This window comes from Plasmodium knowlesi (assembly GCF_000006355.2).
Source record: "Plasmodium knowlesi strain H genome assembly, chromosome: 6".
Classification (NCBI taxonomy): Eukaryota; Apicomplexa; class Aconoidasida; order Haemosporida; family Plasmodiidae; genus Plasmodium; species Plasmodium knowlesi.
In genome coordinates this window covers 552,767-571,392 of record NC_011907.2, presented here as the reverse complement: position 1 = coordinate 571,392, position 18,626 = coordinate 552,767, and the positions used below count along the sequence as shown (strand labels likewise).

Here is an 18,626-nt window from a genome sequence, read left to right as displayed (position 1 = left end):
AAGTAACCCTTTCCCTTTCACCCCCCCCTAAGTAGTCTTCCCTTTCACCCCCCCCTAAGTAGTCTTTCCTTACTCCTCAGTAGTCTTTCCTTACCCCTAAGTAGTCTTTCTGTACCCCTAAGTAGTCTTTCTATACCCCTAAATAGTCTTCCCTTACCCCTAAGTAGTCTTCCCTTTCCCCCCCCCCCCCCCCCCTAAGTAGTCTTTGCTTACCCCTAAGTAGTCTTTCCTTACCCCTAAGTAGTCCTTCCTTTACCCCCCCCCTAAACCTTCTTTCCTTCTCCTCCCACCTAAACATTCGTTCCTTACCCCTCCCACCTAAATAACCCTTTCCTTACCCCTAAACAAAATTTTCTTTTTTCCCCCCCCTAAATCACTCTTTCCTTTTCCCCCCCTCCTAAACACATTCTTTCCTGGCACCCCCCCCCTAAACAACCTTCTTTCCTTTCATCCCCCCCTAAGACCATCTTTCACCTTCCCCCCCCTAAACGACCCTTTTATTCCACCCCCCCTAAAACACACCTTTTCCTTTCCCCCCTAAACCATCTTTCCTTACCGCTCCCTAAGCAACCCATTCCTTCTCCCCCCCGGTGACCCTCACCAAGACCTACACACAAACCTACACATATATATATGCAAACTAATTGCATTAGTAACATGTACACCATCGCAGAGGAGTATGTACAATAAAAAAAAAAAAAAAAGGAGTTTTCCCAAAATTTATGGTTCTAAGGGTTTTCAGCGCTTTCACAGTTTCCATCGTTCAGGGGTTCATTTTCCAGTTTTTACGTTTCTATGGTTTAGGGTTTATATTACGGATATAGGAAGAAGGTTTCTAGGGGTATTAGTAGTCAGGTTGTTGTGGTGTTGGAATGATGTTGTTTGGGGTGTTGGAATGATGTTGTTTGGGGTGTTGGAATGATGTTGTTTGGGGTGTTGGAATGATGTTGTTTGGGGTGTTGGAATGATGTTGTTTGGGGTGTTGGAATGATGTTGTTTGGGGTGTTGGAATGATGTTGCTTGGGGTGTTAGAATAAAGGTTGTAGGGGTGTTAGAATAAAGTTCTTAGGGTGCTAGAAATGAGATTTCGGGTATAGGAATGACGTTGTAGGGGTGTTAGATGTCAGATTCCGGGTTTAGAATAAGGTTTGAAGGGTATTAGAAGTCAGATACCGGGTTTAGGAGTAAGGTTTTAGGGTATAGGTGTAATGCTTTAGGGTATAGGAGTAAGGTTTTAAAGGCCCAGGAGTAAGGTTTCAGGGTATAGGCGTAAATGTTTAGGATGTAGGAGTAAGTTTTCAGTGTATAGGAGTAAGGTTTTAAGGGTGTTAGATAAAAGTTTGAGGGGTGTTGAAATAATGTTCTAGGGATCATGATTTAGGTTCCGGGGTTAGCTTTAGCTACTTTTGAGGAGAGAGTAGGAAGGAACTCCTCGCAGACAGGGATTGAACTGGACGGCCGAGAAACCGGAAACTGGGGACGAATCACCCGACACAAGACAAAAGAAAAAAAAAAAAAAAAAGGGAAAAGGAAAGGTTTAGGGTAAAGGAATGAGGGTTTAAGGGGAAAGGAAGCTTCTTTCCTAGGTTACTTGAACAACAATATGGCCTGGTACTTAGCCATTTTATGAGAATGCAGGTTGGGGTAAAGGAAGGAAAGGTGAATGAACTAAGGTAATGTAGGTTGGGGGAAAAGAAAAGGGAATGGAAAGGAATAAAAAGGGGAAAAAAAGAAAAAAAAAAAAAAAGGATGGGGATGGAAGATAAGGAGGTTAATGGGTTTTAGAAGATGAGAAGGGTGCGCAGGTTTAGGAGTAAGATATTGGGGGTGTTCGAAGTAAGATTCCGGGTTCAGTATGAAGGTTTAAGGAGTGCAGGAATAAGGTTTCAAGGGTGCTAGAATAAATTTCCGGGGTTAGCTTTAGTTGCCTTAAGGGGGAGGGAAAGGAAAAACTCCTGTCTGACAGGAGGCGTAGCGGACGCGAGGCAACCAGGGAGAAGGAGAAAAAAGGAATAATTGAATGATAAATGAAAGGATGTAATTTTAGAAGGAGATGAAATAAATAAAAAATAGAAGCACAAATAATGGGGGGATGAATGTTTTCCCGGTAATGTGTCATCTTCAGAAATTCCATTAAAACAGTTTGGAAAAGTGCGCTCGGGAATCATTTCCCTAATGCGGTCCTTTAAGCTTAGATTTTTTCATAGTTATTGAGAGATATTTTTTCTTGTAATGCTGTACTTTTGCCCTCTTATTGGTGGAAGCATACTAGTCAGCCTCCTAATGCAGACGCATCACCTTTGGACTGCGTGAATATCCATGCGTAAATTCGGGGGGACAACACCACCGACAATTTCCTTCTGCCGCATTTTTCTAACATTGAGCGCTGAGAACTTAAATTCCTTCGTGCCCACAGCAGCTTAAAGACAGACAAAATAACTGCCGCGGAGTGCGGATCATAACACACATTATAAGAAACTATTGCATGATCCATTCTCCTGACGCGACGAAGGATATTCCCGAAGCACCTTCTGCAAGAAGGCAGTTGTCCTAAACCCTGAAACTATGGCGTCCTTTTTTTTTTTTTTTTCTCCCATTCGCGTTACCATTTATATTTGGCATTTTTTAATGGGATATTAGAAATTACGGACAATTGTGGAAATTGTGCTACTTAAAAAAAAAAAAAAAAGGCGCATGCGTTGACAGCGATAGCAAAGGAGGGCAACCCTATTCAGTCTTCGATTTATCCCCACAAGGGTTTCACCTTGCATTGTCCCCCTTCTCGCGTCCTCTCTTTTTTTTTTTTTTTTTTTTCTTAAAATCTGTCATGCTTCGTTATTAGTGGGGAGAGGCTTTTTTCACCAGTTGGAAAAAGGGTTTGACATGCACTTCTTTTTCTCCATGCTTACAAAGTGTAAAAAAAAAAAAAAAAAAAAAAAAAAAAAAAAAAAAAAAATAGTTGTACACTGTTATGATGCTTAAAACACGGAAGCAGAAGGAACTCCAAAAGTTCCACTGTTCAATGCGTGGAAAATGAGTAAGGGAGAACAGAAAGGAGTGACCATCCCGTGTTCCTGATCGATCTGTGTGTTTCCATCAGGAGTGACTTCCCGTCCTGCTTGTAATGTCCTCAACTTGTTCGGGTGCGCTACTGTTGCTGCGATGGGAAAGCGTAAAAAAGCAGCGAACAAACATCAAGTGGGGAGGGATGTGGCACAAAAAATGGCTTACAAAAGGGCCAAGGGAATAGCAAACAAGCGGGCGAACAAAGCATCGCAAAGCCCAAGGATCACATGCATCCTCAGATTAAAACTCGCCGTCCTATGCGATCGACGTACATCCCTTGGATGAAGCCATATCTCCACTACACACTCCAAAGACTGTCCCTTAATAATACAAAATTATAAGCCTTGAAAATAACTGAGGGAACACACACACACACAAAAAAAAAAAAAAAAAAAAAAAAAAAAAAAAAAAAAGCTGTTAACATTGTGGAAAACATTTAAATATAATGTGAAGGCATAAAAAAGTTGAAACTTCATTTTTTTCATTTTTCTTTTTTTTTATACATTAGACCTTTTCCTTTTTGCTCATTAATCATTGCTCCCTTTTTTTTTTTTTTTTTTTTCCTCTTTTTCCGTTTGGTTTCACTGTGTTCATTGCGCCGTGTACTGTCACACTCGCGAAACGGAAAAACACACAACGCAACACGCACATACTTCTTAATAGTGTATCATAGGACGCGAAAAGGAAGTGAATGTAAAAATGTTAAACGGCACTACTGCGGAAGGAACGCCTGTGCAGGACACAGGGGAGGACATGCCCTCGAACAGAAGCAAAGACCACAATAAAAGTTGTCCGAAGCAGGCGGGAGATTCCCCAAAAAAGTAATAAAAAAAAAAAAAAAAAAAAAAATCACACATAAGATGAGTGAAGCACACCTACTGTGTATACCCATTTTCTCACAAAAAATGGAAAAGAGTTTGAACAACCCTGCGGAAAGAAGTGGACCATTTAAAGTGGGATGGCCTCCGCTAACTCCATGTTAAAGCGGATAGCGGCGGAGTCAACCGAGAGACTCGCACCTTCTATGCGCACACTCATTCGAGACAACAATTTTACCATGGAGTATTCGAAAATGTGTTACGCTGTGTGAATTCCCCTGCTATGTTTGCCTCCCCACCGATCTCAACAAATGCACAAGCGGCCAGAACGATGAAAACTCCACAAAGGAGATATGTCCATACAGTTTGACTCACGCAGCAGAACGTTACACACTTGGTGCGAATGGCAACAGGGGAAAGCACGTTCCAGCTGTCCATGCGGGGATATACGTACATACACTCCACTGGCCCACTCGAATTTGCTCCCATCCGCCATCTCCATGTTACTCCCATTTCGCAGAACTGACCTAACCGAAACTAACAAAATGAACATGCTGGGAAATGGGTTTGCCGCTCATATCGCCATGGAGGCGCTTGCGAAGGCGTCCAGGTAAAAAAAAAAAAAAAAAAAAAAAAAGAGGAAAAATGGGAGCACCCAAGTGTAGTTGCACACCATATTCTAAAACATCGATTTGCTGAATCAACAGTTGCTCTGTTTTTTTTTTTTTCTTTTTTTTTTTACGTATCCAAACTTGGCTAGTCATACATGCCCCCTACCACCCCTTCAATACACCCCATCTATGTAGATTTATTTCAAAAAATGAACGCATCCAGAAGGAGTACAGCGGCATGGGGCTAAAGAACGAAGAAGATAATGAGGACTCCGCGGATCACCTGGACGCCAAAGGGCATAACGCTCACGCAGGTGGAGCGAAAATCGGGCCAAACAAGAATCTGTAAGGATGGAAAGGGAAAAGACGGCGTTCATGCTGAAATGTCACTGTATCCATGTCAACATGTTGGTGCATGGTAGGAAGCCTATACCACCATCCACGAACATATATACACACACCTTTTTTTTCTTTTTTCCCATGTTTCTGTAGCTTACCTGGTGCTCACCCTGTCATGCCAGGAATGGACAAGGAACTGCAGGAAAAGCTAAAGAATCGACGGTGTGACGCGTAAAAGGAGTTGCCTATTAACCAGTTCACCACGCTGCTTTTTTTTTTTTTTTTACCATTTTTTTAATCACTCTTTCGATATTTTTATTTTTTCCATTTTTACGTTTTATTTTTACGTTTTATTTTTACGTTTTATTTTTACGCTTTATTTTTTCGTTTTATTCTGTTTTATTTCTCATTTCCCCCCGCTACATTGGTCCTCTGCATCCAGTTAAATCCTTTTTAGTAATGCCCGGCACTCCGTCCTCGGACCACCCCCATCCCTGCTGATATTCCCCCGCAAGTGTCCTCACGTGTATATGTGCGCCCCTGTGCGTAATTTTTTTTTTTTCTTTTTTTTTTTTTTGCGTAGAGAGGCGTGTTGTTCGCCCAAACGATGCTCAATTGCACAACATGACAAAGGAACAAACTTTCTTCAGAGTGGAACTTTTTCAAAAGGGAGGAGGGGTATTCTTTCCTCACTCGTAAATCTTGCATACAAGGCAGGTTTGCTTTAATCAGCACGATGGGTATATCTCAATTGGGATTACAACACCCAAATGGCATATGTAGAACAATGCGCTGTAATTGATGTCCATCGATAGGAAGTTCTTTTCCGCCACGTTGGTTATTCCAAATGTGCATTTACAAAATGAGTTGGTTTTCCTGGACATAGCTACTCATGTGTGCATTTTTCTGTGTAAACGATAGGATGGAAAAAGGAGACAACAAAATGGGTGTCGAGGGGGCGGGATTTTTCTATCCCCTCCCGTTAACCAATTTTTTCTTCTTCACATAAAAGGATAACTAAACCATCGCATTTGCTACGCTCACTGTACAAATTGTCGTAGCAAATGCGATGATTTCGTTTTAGGTGTTCTTTCCATTACCCTTTCGCTTTCCCCCCTTCCCTCTTTAATGGGTTATTATATATATATTTTTTTTTTCCGGCCTACTTAACAGTGCCATGCAACTGAGGAATTCCCCCCGTTGGCACAAAAAACCGAACCTGCGTGACGACGAAATATTTAAAAAAAAAAATGTTTCAAACCCATTTTTTGATAATTCCTACAGAATTCGTTATGAAAAAAAAAAAAAAAAAACAAAAAAAAAAAAAGTCAATGGAGGGATGAGCGCGTTGATGATCATTCATTAGCGGCGGGGAAAAACTTTTCTTTTTCTTATTTCCCTCTTCAAGTGTAAAATGCGTAAATATATGCGTATCTTACCTTTTTAAGGATGACGGAGAGCTCCTGCGCGAGTGATTATTTCGGTAGGCATATAGTTGAGCACGCTCTGTTTTGCTACGTTCATTTTACCTTTCCGTTTTTCTTTTTCACGTTACATTTTTATCGTTGCCTTTTCTGCTTCGCCCCTGCTTGGACAGAAGCGTGGGCCATACCCAGACGGACAGACCAATCAGTCGGGCGCCCACTAAAGGAGCAAGCCGTTTTATCATTCACACCCTTCATCTTCCCCCTTTTGTTCTTCCCCTTCTTTTTCAGTTTCCAACTTGCCTTACGATGTCACTGAGGAAGAGCTAAAGGATTTTTTAAAACCGGCCTGTGAGGTTACCTACTGCAGGTGAGAAAAATGAAAAAAAAAAAATATTCCATCGAAGCAATGCTGAATGGGGAGTAGCCTTCCGGAAGGTTGCCCATTGGAGATACCGAAAGGAGGGCTATTAAATGTAATCATCCACATGGTTCACGTTCACATATGTGCGCTACTTTTCTGTCTGTTTCTTTCCCCCACCCCATGTGCAGATTGAAGAAGACAAGGCTCGGTATTAAGAGTTGTCACGGGTATATACGGTTCGGGGGCAATCTGAGCGATGTAGCAGCGTACGCGCGAAGGGAGAGACTCAAGGGTAAGCAATTGCGCATTGAATTAGTGGAAAATGAAAACGAAGATGTGTTAGGCCATGTGACAGATGATTCATTAGATGATACGTTAGACGATACGTTAGATGATGCGACAGGCGGGAAGGACAGAGATGGTTTCCCCCCGTGGGAGCAGAGTGCGCGAGACGCTCGCCACGCTAATAATACAGGGTCATCCAAGCAACAAATGGACGAGCAAGCACAGCGTAGAAACAAATGGAACTCCAAAAAGGTGAATGAAAAGGTAGAAATAATTAACGAAAAAGGAATGATTACAAAACAAGGACATGCAATTCTTAGTAACATGCACATGTATGATGTGGTCCGTTTGGTTCAGAAAATGCAAGAGTTAGTTAGACTCTCCCCTCAAACGGCCATTAAAATTCTCAGTAATAATAAAACCCTAAGCTACTCTCTCATCCATGCTCTGTTCCTTTTGGGGATTCTAAACGTAGAGATTAATCCCCTTAGCGACGAGGACATCACCCGGATGAAGTTCCACGCCCTTAAGAGTAAGTTCCAGTTTTTATGTGTGAATAGCGAAGTGGATGCTGACGCGGACGCTGATGGGGGTGGGAATGTAGGTTCGAATGTGGGTGCAGATCCTCTGCTTGGACAACACTATCACAGGGGGAGTATCGGTTCGCATGACGCCGATGGGGTTGCATCCGACTGGCGTGATGTTGAGAGACGTGGCTCCGATCTAGGGGAGGTGAGTGAGGCGGGAAATCCACCATGGGGAGTTCAAAATTACAGCTACGAGGAGAATGGTAGGAGGCAAGTATACGAAAGGGGAGGAAGAGTGAATGCAATAAAAATGGAGACCACCTCAGCATTGAAGCATATACGAGGAAAGAGCCAACCGGTAGGTAACAGGAAAAATGCACCAAGGGGGTTGTATAGTACAAATCAGGGTTCCGCTTATGGGGGAAATAATAATAGCTATAACTCTCTTAGCCATGTAGATGTGCCGTCTGATGAAGGTCAGAGTGGGTACCCCGTCGACAGGGATTCTGCTTTTGGAGAAATGGAGAGAGAATCAGTGAAGGGGGAGGGACAAATGGGTCGATCGAATTTGTATGGAACGGTTGGAAGTGCCTACCACTCGCGGCATCAATTACCCTTACTCACCCTCTCCATGAACAACAGACGGGGAAATACCGGCGGATACCCCCTCCAAGGAAGTTACGCCAACAAGCACATAATCAAGGGGGGAAAACTGAAGAGCAAAAATAAGCAGAACAGTAAGCAGAACAGTAAGCAGAACAGTAAGCAGAACATTAAGCAGAACAGTAAGCAGAAGAATAAGCAGAAGAACAAAGCAAGAAACTCTACGAACATGATGCCCCTTGGCAACAAAGGGATAAGTGGTGGTAATGTATTTTCCGTTGGAGGTAATAGACCCCTCGACTATGATAATAATAGTATGCAGGGGAACCCCAACCCGTATGATTACGGAGGGGAGCTTCCCAGTGGAAGGAACTCGGGGTTGTATGGAATGCGTGGCCATGTTGATACGAAGACGGACAAGGAGAGTTATTATGGTAATTATTACGCGAGCGATGATGTTGCAGGTAAGCATGGGGGAGGGCCCGACCCCTTGGATACACAGATCAGTTACAGTGGAGAAGTGAGCAATGTGCGCATGAAGAGTTATGAGGGAAACTCCCAACGAAAAATCAACCGCCCAGAGGGATACTCAGCCAACAGAAGGAATGATAGTATAAGTAACCGGGAAGGAAATGATGGCACATACCAAAGTGACCGCAGCGCTTTGGGTGCAGTGGATATGAGAAAGAACCAAGGAGGCAACCTTACTAGGGACGAACCCATCGGAGGACAATCTACTACCTCTTCACAATACAGGAGGGGTATTCCCAGAATAGGTCATAGCCAGGTCGACAGTGAGACGGCCCGGAAACATAGCTACATGAGTGATCAGCAAGGAGAAAGTGCAGCTGAAGACAAACACCTCGAATTCGGGAAAAGGTTAATCCAAAAAATTAACACTACAAATATACAACGGAGAGGAATAAAACTGATCGATAGGAACAGAGCAAGTGAAAAAACGAACGAAGAGAATAACGTTATTAAGGTAAAGAATGTAGACCTATATAATAAAGTGGAAAAGACGCACGAAAATGTCTTAAGCAATAGCTTGAAGATTTTATTGAAGAAAGTAAACCTGAGCTTGAAGGATATTCCATATGCTGAGGATGACTTGGTAAAGGAGGTTATTAATGAAAAGCCCATTTTGGAGAACCTTCTTATTAGTAAATACTCAGACATGGCCAACTGGAACCCGGACCAGATATTACGAGTCCTATCCATTCGGAAGTCGCTGAAGAGACGGGGATACAATGTCAACGGGGTCATCTGAGGTAAACAAAGAAGGAGCAGTAAAAATATACCTGTTTAGGTTTGCTGGCGAGGGGAGGTTATTCATTTTGGAAGTCTCCTTGGTTTCGTTCGCTTCATTTTTCTTTCTTTTTTTTTTTTTTTTTTTGTGTGTTCATATTTGACTTGAATAAATAACTTTCGACTGTCAACTTTTTTTTTTTTAAGTGACGCACAACGGAATGGAAAAAGGATAAAAATGATAAAAAAAAAAAAAAAGTAAAATTGCAAAAAAAGGGATAACAAATGATGGGCGAGGAAATCGCCAAGAACAAATTGTGCAGGTGAAATGGTGAAGAACAAACTAATGCGTAACGACACATCCTTAAAACGCTTGGGATGTGGCATTTGCATTTTTCCCTTCACTCGGTTGGGTCCTGCGACCCGCTTTCTTCGCTCGATTGTGAAGCTTGCTATGTTTCGTATGCAACTTTCCAAAGCTTTGCTTCTGTACATATACCCGCTTGATGGAGTTTCCCATTTCATCCACTTGAACGTTCTTTATTTTCTTTTTCTTGCTTTTCTTCTTTAACAATTGGTCCACGTTTTTGGTTGCCTCTTCGAATAGGTGGTAGTTTGCAATTTGGGAGTTGTCGATAACAAAGTTGAAGCGTGGTCCGATTTCCTCCAAGGGGGGAAGGGGCTCACTACTTGTCTGCGGATGCCACAAGTGTTCCTTTTTGAGTAGGTACTGTCGGAAGGAGAGTACCTGGTTGGAGTTGGTACCCTCTGTGAGAGCGCTAATGACGATAAGGCGCTGAATAGAGGAAGTGCTCACGGAGTCTACGTTTCTGTGCTTGAAAAAATCGAAGAGGACATTTCGTATATTCTTCCTAACGTCAGTCTCGTCAAAGTATGAACCCTGAATCAGGACAATCGGCTTGGTGTCAAAAAGGATATCTTTTGCCTGTGGAAACATTTTCATAGGAATATAGGATAGCAAAGTAAAGACATAAAAATCAAACAACTTGTTGTTGTACAGTCTTCCCATAATAAATCTGGATGGCTTTTTTTTTGTGGAAAAAACGGAAAAAAAAAAGGAACAGTTGTTATGTACACATAAATCCACCACCTCATTAAGCTTCGTTTGTATATCCGCCAATTGTGGGTGCACTTTAGGCATGTAGCATGTGAAAGGTTTGTGCAGGTTATAGAGATCGTGCATGAAGTTCTTCAATTCCTCCGTCCTCTTGTTACTAGAAATGAATAAACAATTTTTGGAAGACTCGTGCAACTCTCCCTTTCGCTTCTTCAAAATCAAATTACCTTTTCTTGTCTTTGCTTTTCCTTCCTCCAACTGATGGATAATTTCTTCCTTGTTTTGCTCCTCCTCCATTTTGGACGGGGCACTTCTCAGAGGGAAGGGGGGGGGTTACACGTCAGAGTATCTACGCGGATGGGGCTCCCGCTAAATGTTATGTTCGACTTCACGCTTGGTGCCTTCCTCTACTGCCTGCAAAGGGAGCTCTCCCTTCTATGGCGTCTACCGTATCGAGTACGTCTCTGTCCGTGTATACTTATCCAGTCATGCGGATTGGGGTGATTGTCCCAACGAGTCATACAGTTTTTCTTCTCTGCTTTTCCCACTTCGCAAATTAAAAACGACTCTCCTGCTCCACGTTTTTTCTACGTCAGTTACTGTAGCTGATGTGGCTACTTACTGTGCTCCTGATGGAGTCCCAGCGTAGCGAACAGACGGGGGAGCAGAAAGTTTCATCCGTTCTGGTCACTCAGGAGCGCCGTTAAGCACAAGTATACATAGGTACATGCATATAGGTAAGTTTATATTTCTCCGCTGTGCTCCTATGGTTTAGGAAAAACAATATGATGGAAACGTCGCGAAGAAACAGCCAGGGACAACAACCCGCTTGGAAAATAAAAAAAAAAAAAAAAAAAAAAAAAATTCCCTTGAGCTATAATATAAAAATCACTCTCCAAATTGCGCTGGACTTTCTAAAAAATGGGGGAAAAAAAAAAAAATTTAATTTGGAAGAGCGTAGTATCACTAGGAAAACATTCCTTCCCTTCCACTTGATAAAGTTCAACATAAAAACATGTTCATACAGATTAATACTTTCATAGATAGTGGCATGCATTATCACCCATAGGGTTTTTATCCTCTGTTGCGCCTTTTTTCCCCCGACAGCGATTTATCAGAGTGCTTACTCCATACGTGGAAAATTAAAAAAAAAAAAATAAAATAAAATAAACTACGGTGCCCACCTACAACGAGGAGGAGGTTTTCATAAAAAAAAAAAAAAAAAAAAAAAAAAACGGGGGGGCGGGAAAAAGTCCACTCCAATTCCTGCACGGATTTTATATATACATATAAATGGCGACATTTGTATGTAGTAGCTTAAAGTGACTTATGAAAGTGCCCCTTCCGTATGCAGAGCAGAGGCGTTCTGCATATTATTTCAAAGATGAATGCTTTATTTTAGCAACTAGCCAAGCGGCATGAAGCAAATGCTTTTTTTTATTTCTCTGCAACGGTAAGGGAGAAATTTTTCAGGGCTTATTCATTTTAATCTGCGCCAAAGGGGGGGGCAGGTGATGATAGAAGCAATCCATCGTTACAATCACGCAGCTGCGGATACGTAGTACCTATACTGTGATTGGTCAATCTCTCTTTGTCAATTTTTTTTTTTTTTTTTTTTTTTTTTTTTTTATTTTCCAAGCGGGTTTTTATTTTGTATTTATGCTTTACCCACCAAGGGGATTATCACCCATTGCCTACTTCTGTGCATATTTCCTGTGCAGTCTGCTAGGCCCCCCGTGGTTGCCTCTCTCATTTTTATAGTGGAAAAAAATGAAGGTACTCCCAGTGAAGGTAGACCAGATGGGGAAGAAGAAGGAGAAGAAGGTCCGCCGGAATAACAACGGTGAAAATGTTCTTGTGAAAAAGAAAAAAAAAAACGGTACAGAAACTCTACTGAAAAAGAAGGCACGCACATCTGCGAAGGAGGACGCCGTGAGGAAGATTCTAAAAAAGTTGAAGAGGATGGGTTCCCTGGGGGAAGAGAAACCGACCAAGAAGGGGGGAGAGGCAAGGAAGAAATCCCAAAAGGAATTAAGCAAGTTAAGGAAGATTACCCCGAAAGGGAGTCTTTTGAGGAAGGGTGCCTCGAAGAGGAATTTGTTGAAGAAGGACAACCGCAGGTCGATGCTCGAGACAGACCCGGATGACTATGCTGAAGCGAAAAGGTTGGCCCAAAACAAAACCCTGCTCGCAAAAAAGCGAAAAGAAATAATGATTAAGGTTACCCCCAGTGATGGCAACAACGAATGGCTGGAAAAGTTGGACCTGACCTGCTCACAAAATATTTACTTAAAAAAAATGAAATTGTTCGGACACTGCGAAGTGAGAGAAAATGAATTTTTGAAGCTCACACATGAAAACGTAGTGGAGGGTCTGAAGAAGCTCCAAGATCTACACATCTCCTTTAACAGGCCATACGACTTTTTGGCAGACATGGTTAAAAGTGATTTGCACATGGAGAAAGTTAGGGAAAAAATTGTGAAGGATCATGAGCGGGTAGAAGAAAGAGAAAAAAATAAAATAAAAAGAATGAATAAAAAATTTAATAAAAAAAGTGGCTCTGCAAAAGTAGCTAGCCAAATGGAAGCTATAGAGAAAAAAAAAAATTTGCAGAAGATTGACCAGCTGCGGAAAGAAGATAAACTTAAGACGCTCAACGTGCAGGAGTTTTTTCTCAAGCACTCCAAGTCGGACGAAGAGAAGGGCCGCCGGGGGGGGAACAAGAAGAGCGACCGAAAGGGAAACAAACAAAGTGACAGAAAGGGGAACAAACAAAGTGACAGAAAGGGGAACAATCAAAGTGACAGAAAGGTGGCTACAAAGAAGGACGACCAAAAGGTGAAAACAAAAAAAGACCGAAAGGAGAACATAAAAAGCAACCGAAAGGGTAAGGCACGCTTCAAGACGAAAAAGCGAATTATGAAGAACAAAAAAAATAAAGGCAGGAAGAATTTCAAGAGACGTTAGGCAAACGCGTATATGTACACCTGTACGTGTGTACACGTATGGATGATCATGCCTCCGCATATGAATGTAGGGGTCTAATGTACCTGCCCATCCGCGGGTCCATCTGCCTATTCGTCCACCTGTTGATACACACATCCCTTTACCTTTTTTTTTTTTGTTGTTTTTTTTTTCTTTTGCAAAAGGAGGGTTTCCTCCAATTATTTGATATGCCCCCCCACCTCTCAATTCGTTTTAAAATTAGCATAACCATAATTTGTTTGCGTCTTTAAAATAGTAGTTTAACTTTTTTTTTTTTTTTTTTTTTTTTTTTTTTTTTTTCAAACATTCTTCATTTTTTTATAATTTTAAGCATATTACAAGATGACCATTCTATGAGGAAAACGCTTCTGATTTAGCAACTGATCAGATGCCACGGTTGGAGGACAGGTGTAGTTTCTTCTCACGCTCCTCATACATATCCACTACATGGGATAAGCATGGGATGGGTTGCACAGCTGACGTAGGGATGAGCGTATTGGAGTACTGACCTGTTGGAATGAAGCAAAACTTATCGACACATTAGTTGGTTTACCTTTCCTTTCTCCTCTTTTTTTTGCTGTATTCTTTCTGTTATATATTTTCTGTTTTTTTCTCCTCGTTTTCCCAGGAAGGGCCTCCACGCTCCTGCGGGACATACCAAAATGGATGCCGAAAAAAAAAAAAAAAAAAAAAAGTGCGACGGTGCATAACACTTCACAACAGGCATATTCTCCTTTTCTCAATGCATCAGCGAAAAAGGGAAACTTACACAGGTCAGAGTTACTACCCCATTTGGAAGTAAATGTAAAAGGTGGAGGGGAAAAAAAAAAAAAGATGGTCCGCGCGAAACAATCAGGTTATTTCACCCCCAGTGGTATAATGCATACATGATATGTGTGGTTATACATACGCACATATACATGAACATACAACATATAGGCAATTCATGAACCAGTAAGAGGGCAGTGGGGCTACGGGAGGGCCACCTTTTCTCCCCCCCCCCTTCTATTCTCTTTCATGCTAGACCTAAAAGAGCACACACGCATATTTGTATTGTTATGCCACCTTATTATCGGCCACCAAAAAAAAGAAGAAAAAAAAAAAATAACCAAAAGGAAGATCCACCCCCCAGATTTGTGAATCGCCCAGAATGAAGCAATTTCTTGAAGACACCTCAAAATGTTTTACCCATTTTTCGCGTTAATTCCCTCCGTCAACCTGTCCAAATGCCCTGATAAAAGGAAAAACGCAGTCGCATAAGTATGTGACTATACATGCATATATATCGGCATGCTTGTATGTATAGGTACGTACTTTATGGTTTCGCCCTGCTTACCCGACTTTCCACCACACCCCCCGTCGGAGGCGTAAAGCTGTGCACAGAAGGGAAAGCGAAAACAAGTATAACTGAGGCCCAGACAGCGCATACTCTTACAAAATGGAGGCAACCGGCGAAAACACGAGCGTTCGAATGAGCTACAACGACTTCATCTTGCTTCTGTCCGTGTGCTACTCCATCGTGGACATCTTCCTACAGTGGAAGGATTTTTCCAAATGCCATAAGCCAATTCACGTATGGCTAGTGGTTTCGTTCATATCTATAATTTTGTACAGATTGTCTCATTTCCTAGCGCAATATTTAAGCAACGATGGAGATGACCTTATCATATATAGAAGAAACACCCCCCCTTACTACATCAACCTTTTAGTACTTTGCGTCCTGTTCCCATTTTTTCTCGTATGGAATGTAGTGGGCACAGTGTGGATATATCAAATAATTAAATATACTCCGAAATGCCTACCAAGAAATAACCATCCATGGTTTATTGTTCTATGGATTGTACTTTGCTATGTTTGGATCCTGCTGTACATATTTTTCATTTTGTTGTCCCTATATTTGGAGTACCAGGCAAGAATCTACGAGAGGACGCTTATCAGCATGCAGACCAATGACATTTTCACCAGGTGGAGTGGCAACATCGATATGATGAGAGACTATGGAATATTCATTTATAGAAATGGTCTAAGATTGAAGCAAATTGAGAACCTACCATATCATTACATTAAGAATGTTCGCAGTGAGTCCAAGTGCTCCATCTGCCTGAACGACTTCCAGGTGGGCGAATGTGTGCGCACGTTGCTGCTCTGTAGCCATACCTTTCACAAATCCTGCATCGACTTGTGGCTTGTTAGGAGTGCCACTTGCCCAAACTGCAAATCACCGATCGCGTCACAAGGTGTGTTTACTAATGTTTAGGAGCAAAGTTCAATCAAATTGTAAAGAATAATGTCCAGTGTACAGTGCACAGCTGGATAAGTTCAAAGGAGAACGAAAAAAAAAAAAAAAAAAAAATAGCCAAATAGATAGCTAGCTTGTTTGAGCTAGCCAAAACATATGAGTATAAAACATGCACACAGTTGGATATATTATTGCCTGTACAGGCAAAACTGATTTTTTTTTTTTTTCTCTCTTCCTTTATTCATTTCGTTTATTTCTTATAAATTAAGTATTTTTCTTAAATTTTTTTTAAGCAAACTACGTGGAGATACAAAATTCTCCTTTTTATGTATAATTTTTTTTTTCTTCTTTTAAAGTTGGTGCAAATGGCATATTCACGTAATTGCGCGTCTAATCAGATTTTCGTACAGTGGATGGAGTATTGCCCCTCCTTAGCGTGCCCGGTAGGAATACGCTGTAGTAGCCCAGGTGTTGCACGACGCACAATACTGTACAGATTTCTCCTGTTATGCCAACACCGGATTGGCGCATTGCGTCTTCATAGTGAAGACGCTGGAAGCCATAAACTCCGACAAGTCCCTCGCCGAAGCAATCCTGTCAGAAATGGATGTCCCCGTAATCCAACCCGAATCGACAAATAAGTTCCGGTACTGAGGGTTGTTCAGCTCGTTCAGAAAACGTTTCAAATTCCTCTCGTAGTTGAGTGAATAGAAGGGGATAGAGTCAAACCACTTTTTCATCTTGAGGATAACAGGTTGGGCATTGTTCTCTACATGAAATATATTTGTCAATTCCTCCGAGATTATTTTGATTATATCTTTCTCCTCCATGTATACATCATTAGGGTTGTTCTTCCCCCCCATGTAGAGGGTCAATACAACAATGCTGTCGTCATTGCATCTTTCCTTGAACATGTTGCTCGTGTAGAAGCACCCCAGAATGTGATTCGTCTTATCCGCGGACAAAAATCCAAAACAGTTTGGCGGTAGAATTATATCCTTCTTATGGTAATACACTGTAACGCTGATGATACTTGTGTATTGCACATTTACAAGATTGGCCTTCATTTCTGGAGGCAAGATTTTGCGCATGATATTGGCGCATATTTTGGAGTTCACTGTAAGGATGATATTTCTCCCGTATATACAAGAGGTTTTGCTTGCATGTTTTCTCTTGATGGTGCACACCCAAGTATCTTCGTTGTGCTTCTCAACAAAATCTACTTCTTCATTTGTCCACACATATTTTTCATTTATATTTTTTTTCAGTTGGTCAATTATTTCGTACATGCCATATTTCAGGGATATGGTTTTTCCTAAGATTTTTTTTTTTTGTTGTTGCTCATATTCTATGGAGCCCACTTTGGCTAGCTGGGGAATGAACAACAGCATGGCGTCCAGGATGGCGCATTTGCACTTTTCATAGATTCGCTTTACGAAGGGTGTGTGCTCGAAATCACACTGACCCTTCTTGGTGTCCATCCCTGCGTGGTGTTTAGTTGTGAATTTGTCATTCACTGGGTTGTTATTCTGGTGACTACCACTCGAGTGGTCGCCGGTCGTTTCGCTTATTGTGTTCGACTCGCCAATTAAGTCCCCCGCGATGGTATCCCCGGTGGATGTGTCCAGTCTGTACAACACGTTGTTGAAGCAGGAGGAGGAGTCGTGCTTCTGATTCATTCCTTGCGCATAGGAGTGTTGTTGGTTTATGGATATGTGTTTCTGTAAGTTTGGCGGTTCTTCTTCGTTGGGGAGAGGAGCGGCTGAGTCAACGTCACCTCCCCTTAGGCTATCCACTGCAGATACTCTCCCCCACACGGGCGGTTGGCATGCGCGCTGGTGCTCCATGCGCTCCTGCCAGACGCGTAACTTGTTCAGTTTATTATCGAACAATTTGAGGTTGCGCGAAAAAAAGGAGATGGCTGAAATGTTGCCCATGCCCCCACAGGATCCATAAATCAGAGGTAGTAACAAAAAGTTGAAATGTTGTAAATCGAAATTCTCCCTCATGTATCCTTCAACACTAATGTCCTCATCGTAGGCTGTCAATTTTTTGTACCTCTTGAATAGAATCTTATATATTAGTTTCACTTTATTGATAGCACTTATAAGGGGGAAAGCAAAGTAACCCCAAATACTTAGACGGAGGGGGTGTAGTTTTCCACCTGAGTATACGTACCTTAGTAGATTTTTATTTAGCACCCTTACGTGTGATAACAGGTTTAATTCTTTTAACAGCTGATAACTCTCGTCAGATGTTTTAAAAATATTTGGGCCCAACTCGCAGAGGAATTTCTTCCCTTGGTGTTCTAGGCATTCTGTTTTTATATAACCTCCAAGTGTTTGCTCCTTTTCCAATATCAAGATTCTTATGTCTGGTTTTTTTTTCTTTAGAAAATAGTGCAGGCAACAACTGAAGAGGCCCCCTCCTATGATGATGACATCGTATGTCTGTTGCTCGTCTGGAGGATCCTCCTCTGGCCTTATAGGAGTGCTTACCCCACATGGCGCATTTGCCTCGCCTGGCTCCACTGCCATGCCAGGTTCATCCCCCTCTGCTCCTCCTTCTTGCGCACTCATCGCCCTTTACGCGATGTTAATCCAGGCGGAGCTACAAGTAGGGACACCCTTTTTCACGAAGGGAGAGGCTGGGCATACTTGGTAAAAAAAAAATGCACCACCAAATGGAACAGATAAAATGGTTCAGGGAAGAAACAAACTGCGATAACAACTAATCTGGTGGTAGGAACTTCACAAATGGGTAAAGAGGCATTCCACTTCTTCTTTCTCCCCGCAGGAAGGAATGTACACGTGTGGGGAGGGAATAAAGAAGGTAGAAGGTCCTTTCCGATTGTTCTGTTCAGAAGGATCGAAAAGAAAATCGAGGGGGTAAAATTCCCCAGTTGGCGCAAATGACAAGTAGGTGTTACCTTTTTATTTCAATTACAAACAGGGGAGTGAATAAAAAAAAAAAAAAAAAAAAAAAAAACAGTAAAAGAAAAGAGTAAAAAAAAAAAAAAAAAGCAGTAAAAAAAAAAAA

The 18,626-nt window shown here is 41.8% G+C and overlaps 6 protein-coding genes across 6 annotated transcripts; 4 read left to right on the top strand and 2 right to left on the bottom strand.

Annotated features, from left to right (window-relative positions):
* Positions 1-3,765: 3,765 nt before the first annotated feature.
* On the top strand, positions 3,766-5,069 carry PKNH_0613000 (conserved Plasmodium protein, unknown function; the record flags this gene model as incomplete). Its single annotated transcript, XM_039113550.1, has 4 exons — positions 3,766-3,887; positions 4,405-4,494; positions 4,691-4,840; positions 4,988-5,069. The coding sequence occupies 4 exons, from the start codon at positions 3,766-3,768 to the stop codon at positions 5,067-5,069; spliced, it is 444 nt and encodes a 147-aa protein (XP_038969535.1).
* Positions 5,070-6,283: 1,214 nt separating this feature from the next.
* On the top strand, positions 6,284-9,307 carry PKNH_0612900 (partial CSTF domain-containing protein, putative; the record flags this gene model as incomplete). Its single annotated transcript, XM_002261767.2, has 3 exons — positions 6,284-6,317; positions 6,550-6,628; positions 6,811-9,307. 3 exons carry the CDS (start codon positions 6,284-6,286, stop codon positions 9,305-9,307), a joined length of 2,610 nt encoding a protein of 869 aa, XP_002261803.2.
* A 342-nt stretch (positions 9,308-9,649) lies between these two features.
* Positions 9,650-10,660, bottom strand: PKNH_0612800 (ribosome biogenesis protein RPF2, putative; the record flags this gene model as incomplete). Its single annotated transcript, XM_002261766.1, has 1 exon — positions 9,650-10,660. One exon carries the CDS (start codon positions 10,658-10,660, stop codon positions 9,650-9,652), a length of 1,011 nt encoding a protein of 336 aa, XP_002261802.1.
* A 1,473-nt stretch (positions 10,661-12,133) lies between these two features.
* PKNH_0612700 (rRNA-processing protein EBP2, putative) lies at positions 12,134-13,330 on the top strand (the record flags this gene model as incomplete). Its single annotated transcript, XM_002261765.1, has 1 exon — positions 12,134-13,330. The coding sequence occupies one exon, from the start codon at positions 12,134-12,136 to the stop codon at positions 13,328-13,330; it is 1,197 nt and encodes a 398-aa protein (XP_002261801.1).
* Positions 13,331-14,786: 1,456 nt separating this feature from the next.
* Positions 14,787-15,605, top strand: PKNH_0612600 (uncharacterized protein; the record flags this gene model as incomplete). Its single annotated transcript, XM_002261764.1, has 1 exon — positions 14,787-15,605. One exon carries the CDS (start codon positions 14,787-14,789, stop codon positions 15,603-15,605), a length of 819 nt encoding a protein of 272 aa, XP_002261800.1.
* Positions 15,606-16,093: 488 nt separating this feature from the next.
* PKNH_0612500 (protoporphyrinogen oxidase, putative) lies at positions 16,094-18,166 on the bottom strand (the record flags this gene model as incomplete). The annotated part of the gene is made up of 1 exon (XM_002261763.1): positions 16,094-18,166. One exon carries the CDS (start codon positions 18,164-18,166, stop codon positions 16,094-16,096), a length of 2,073 nt encoding a protein of 690 aa, XP_002261799.1.
* Positions 18,167-18,626: the final 460 nt, after the last annotated feature.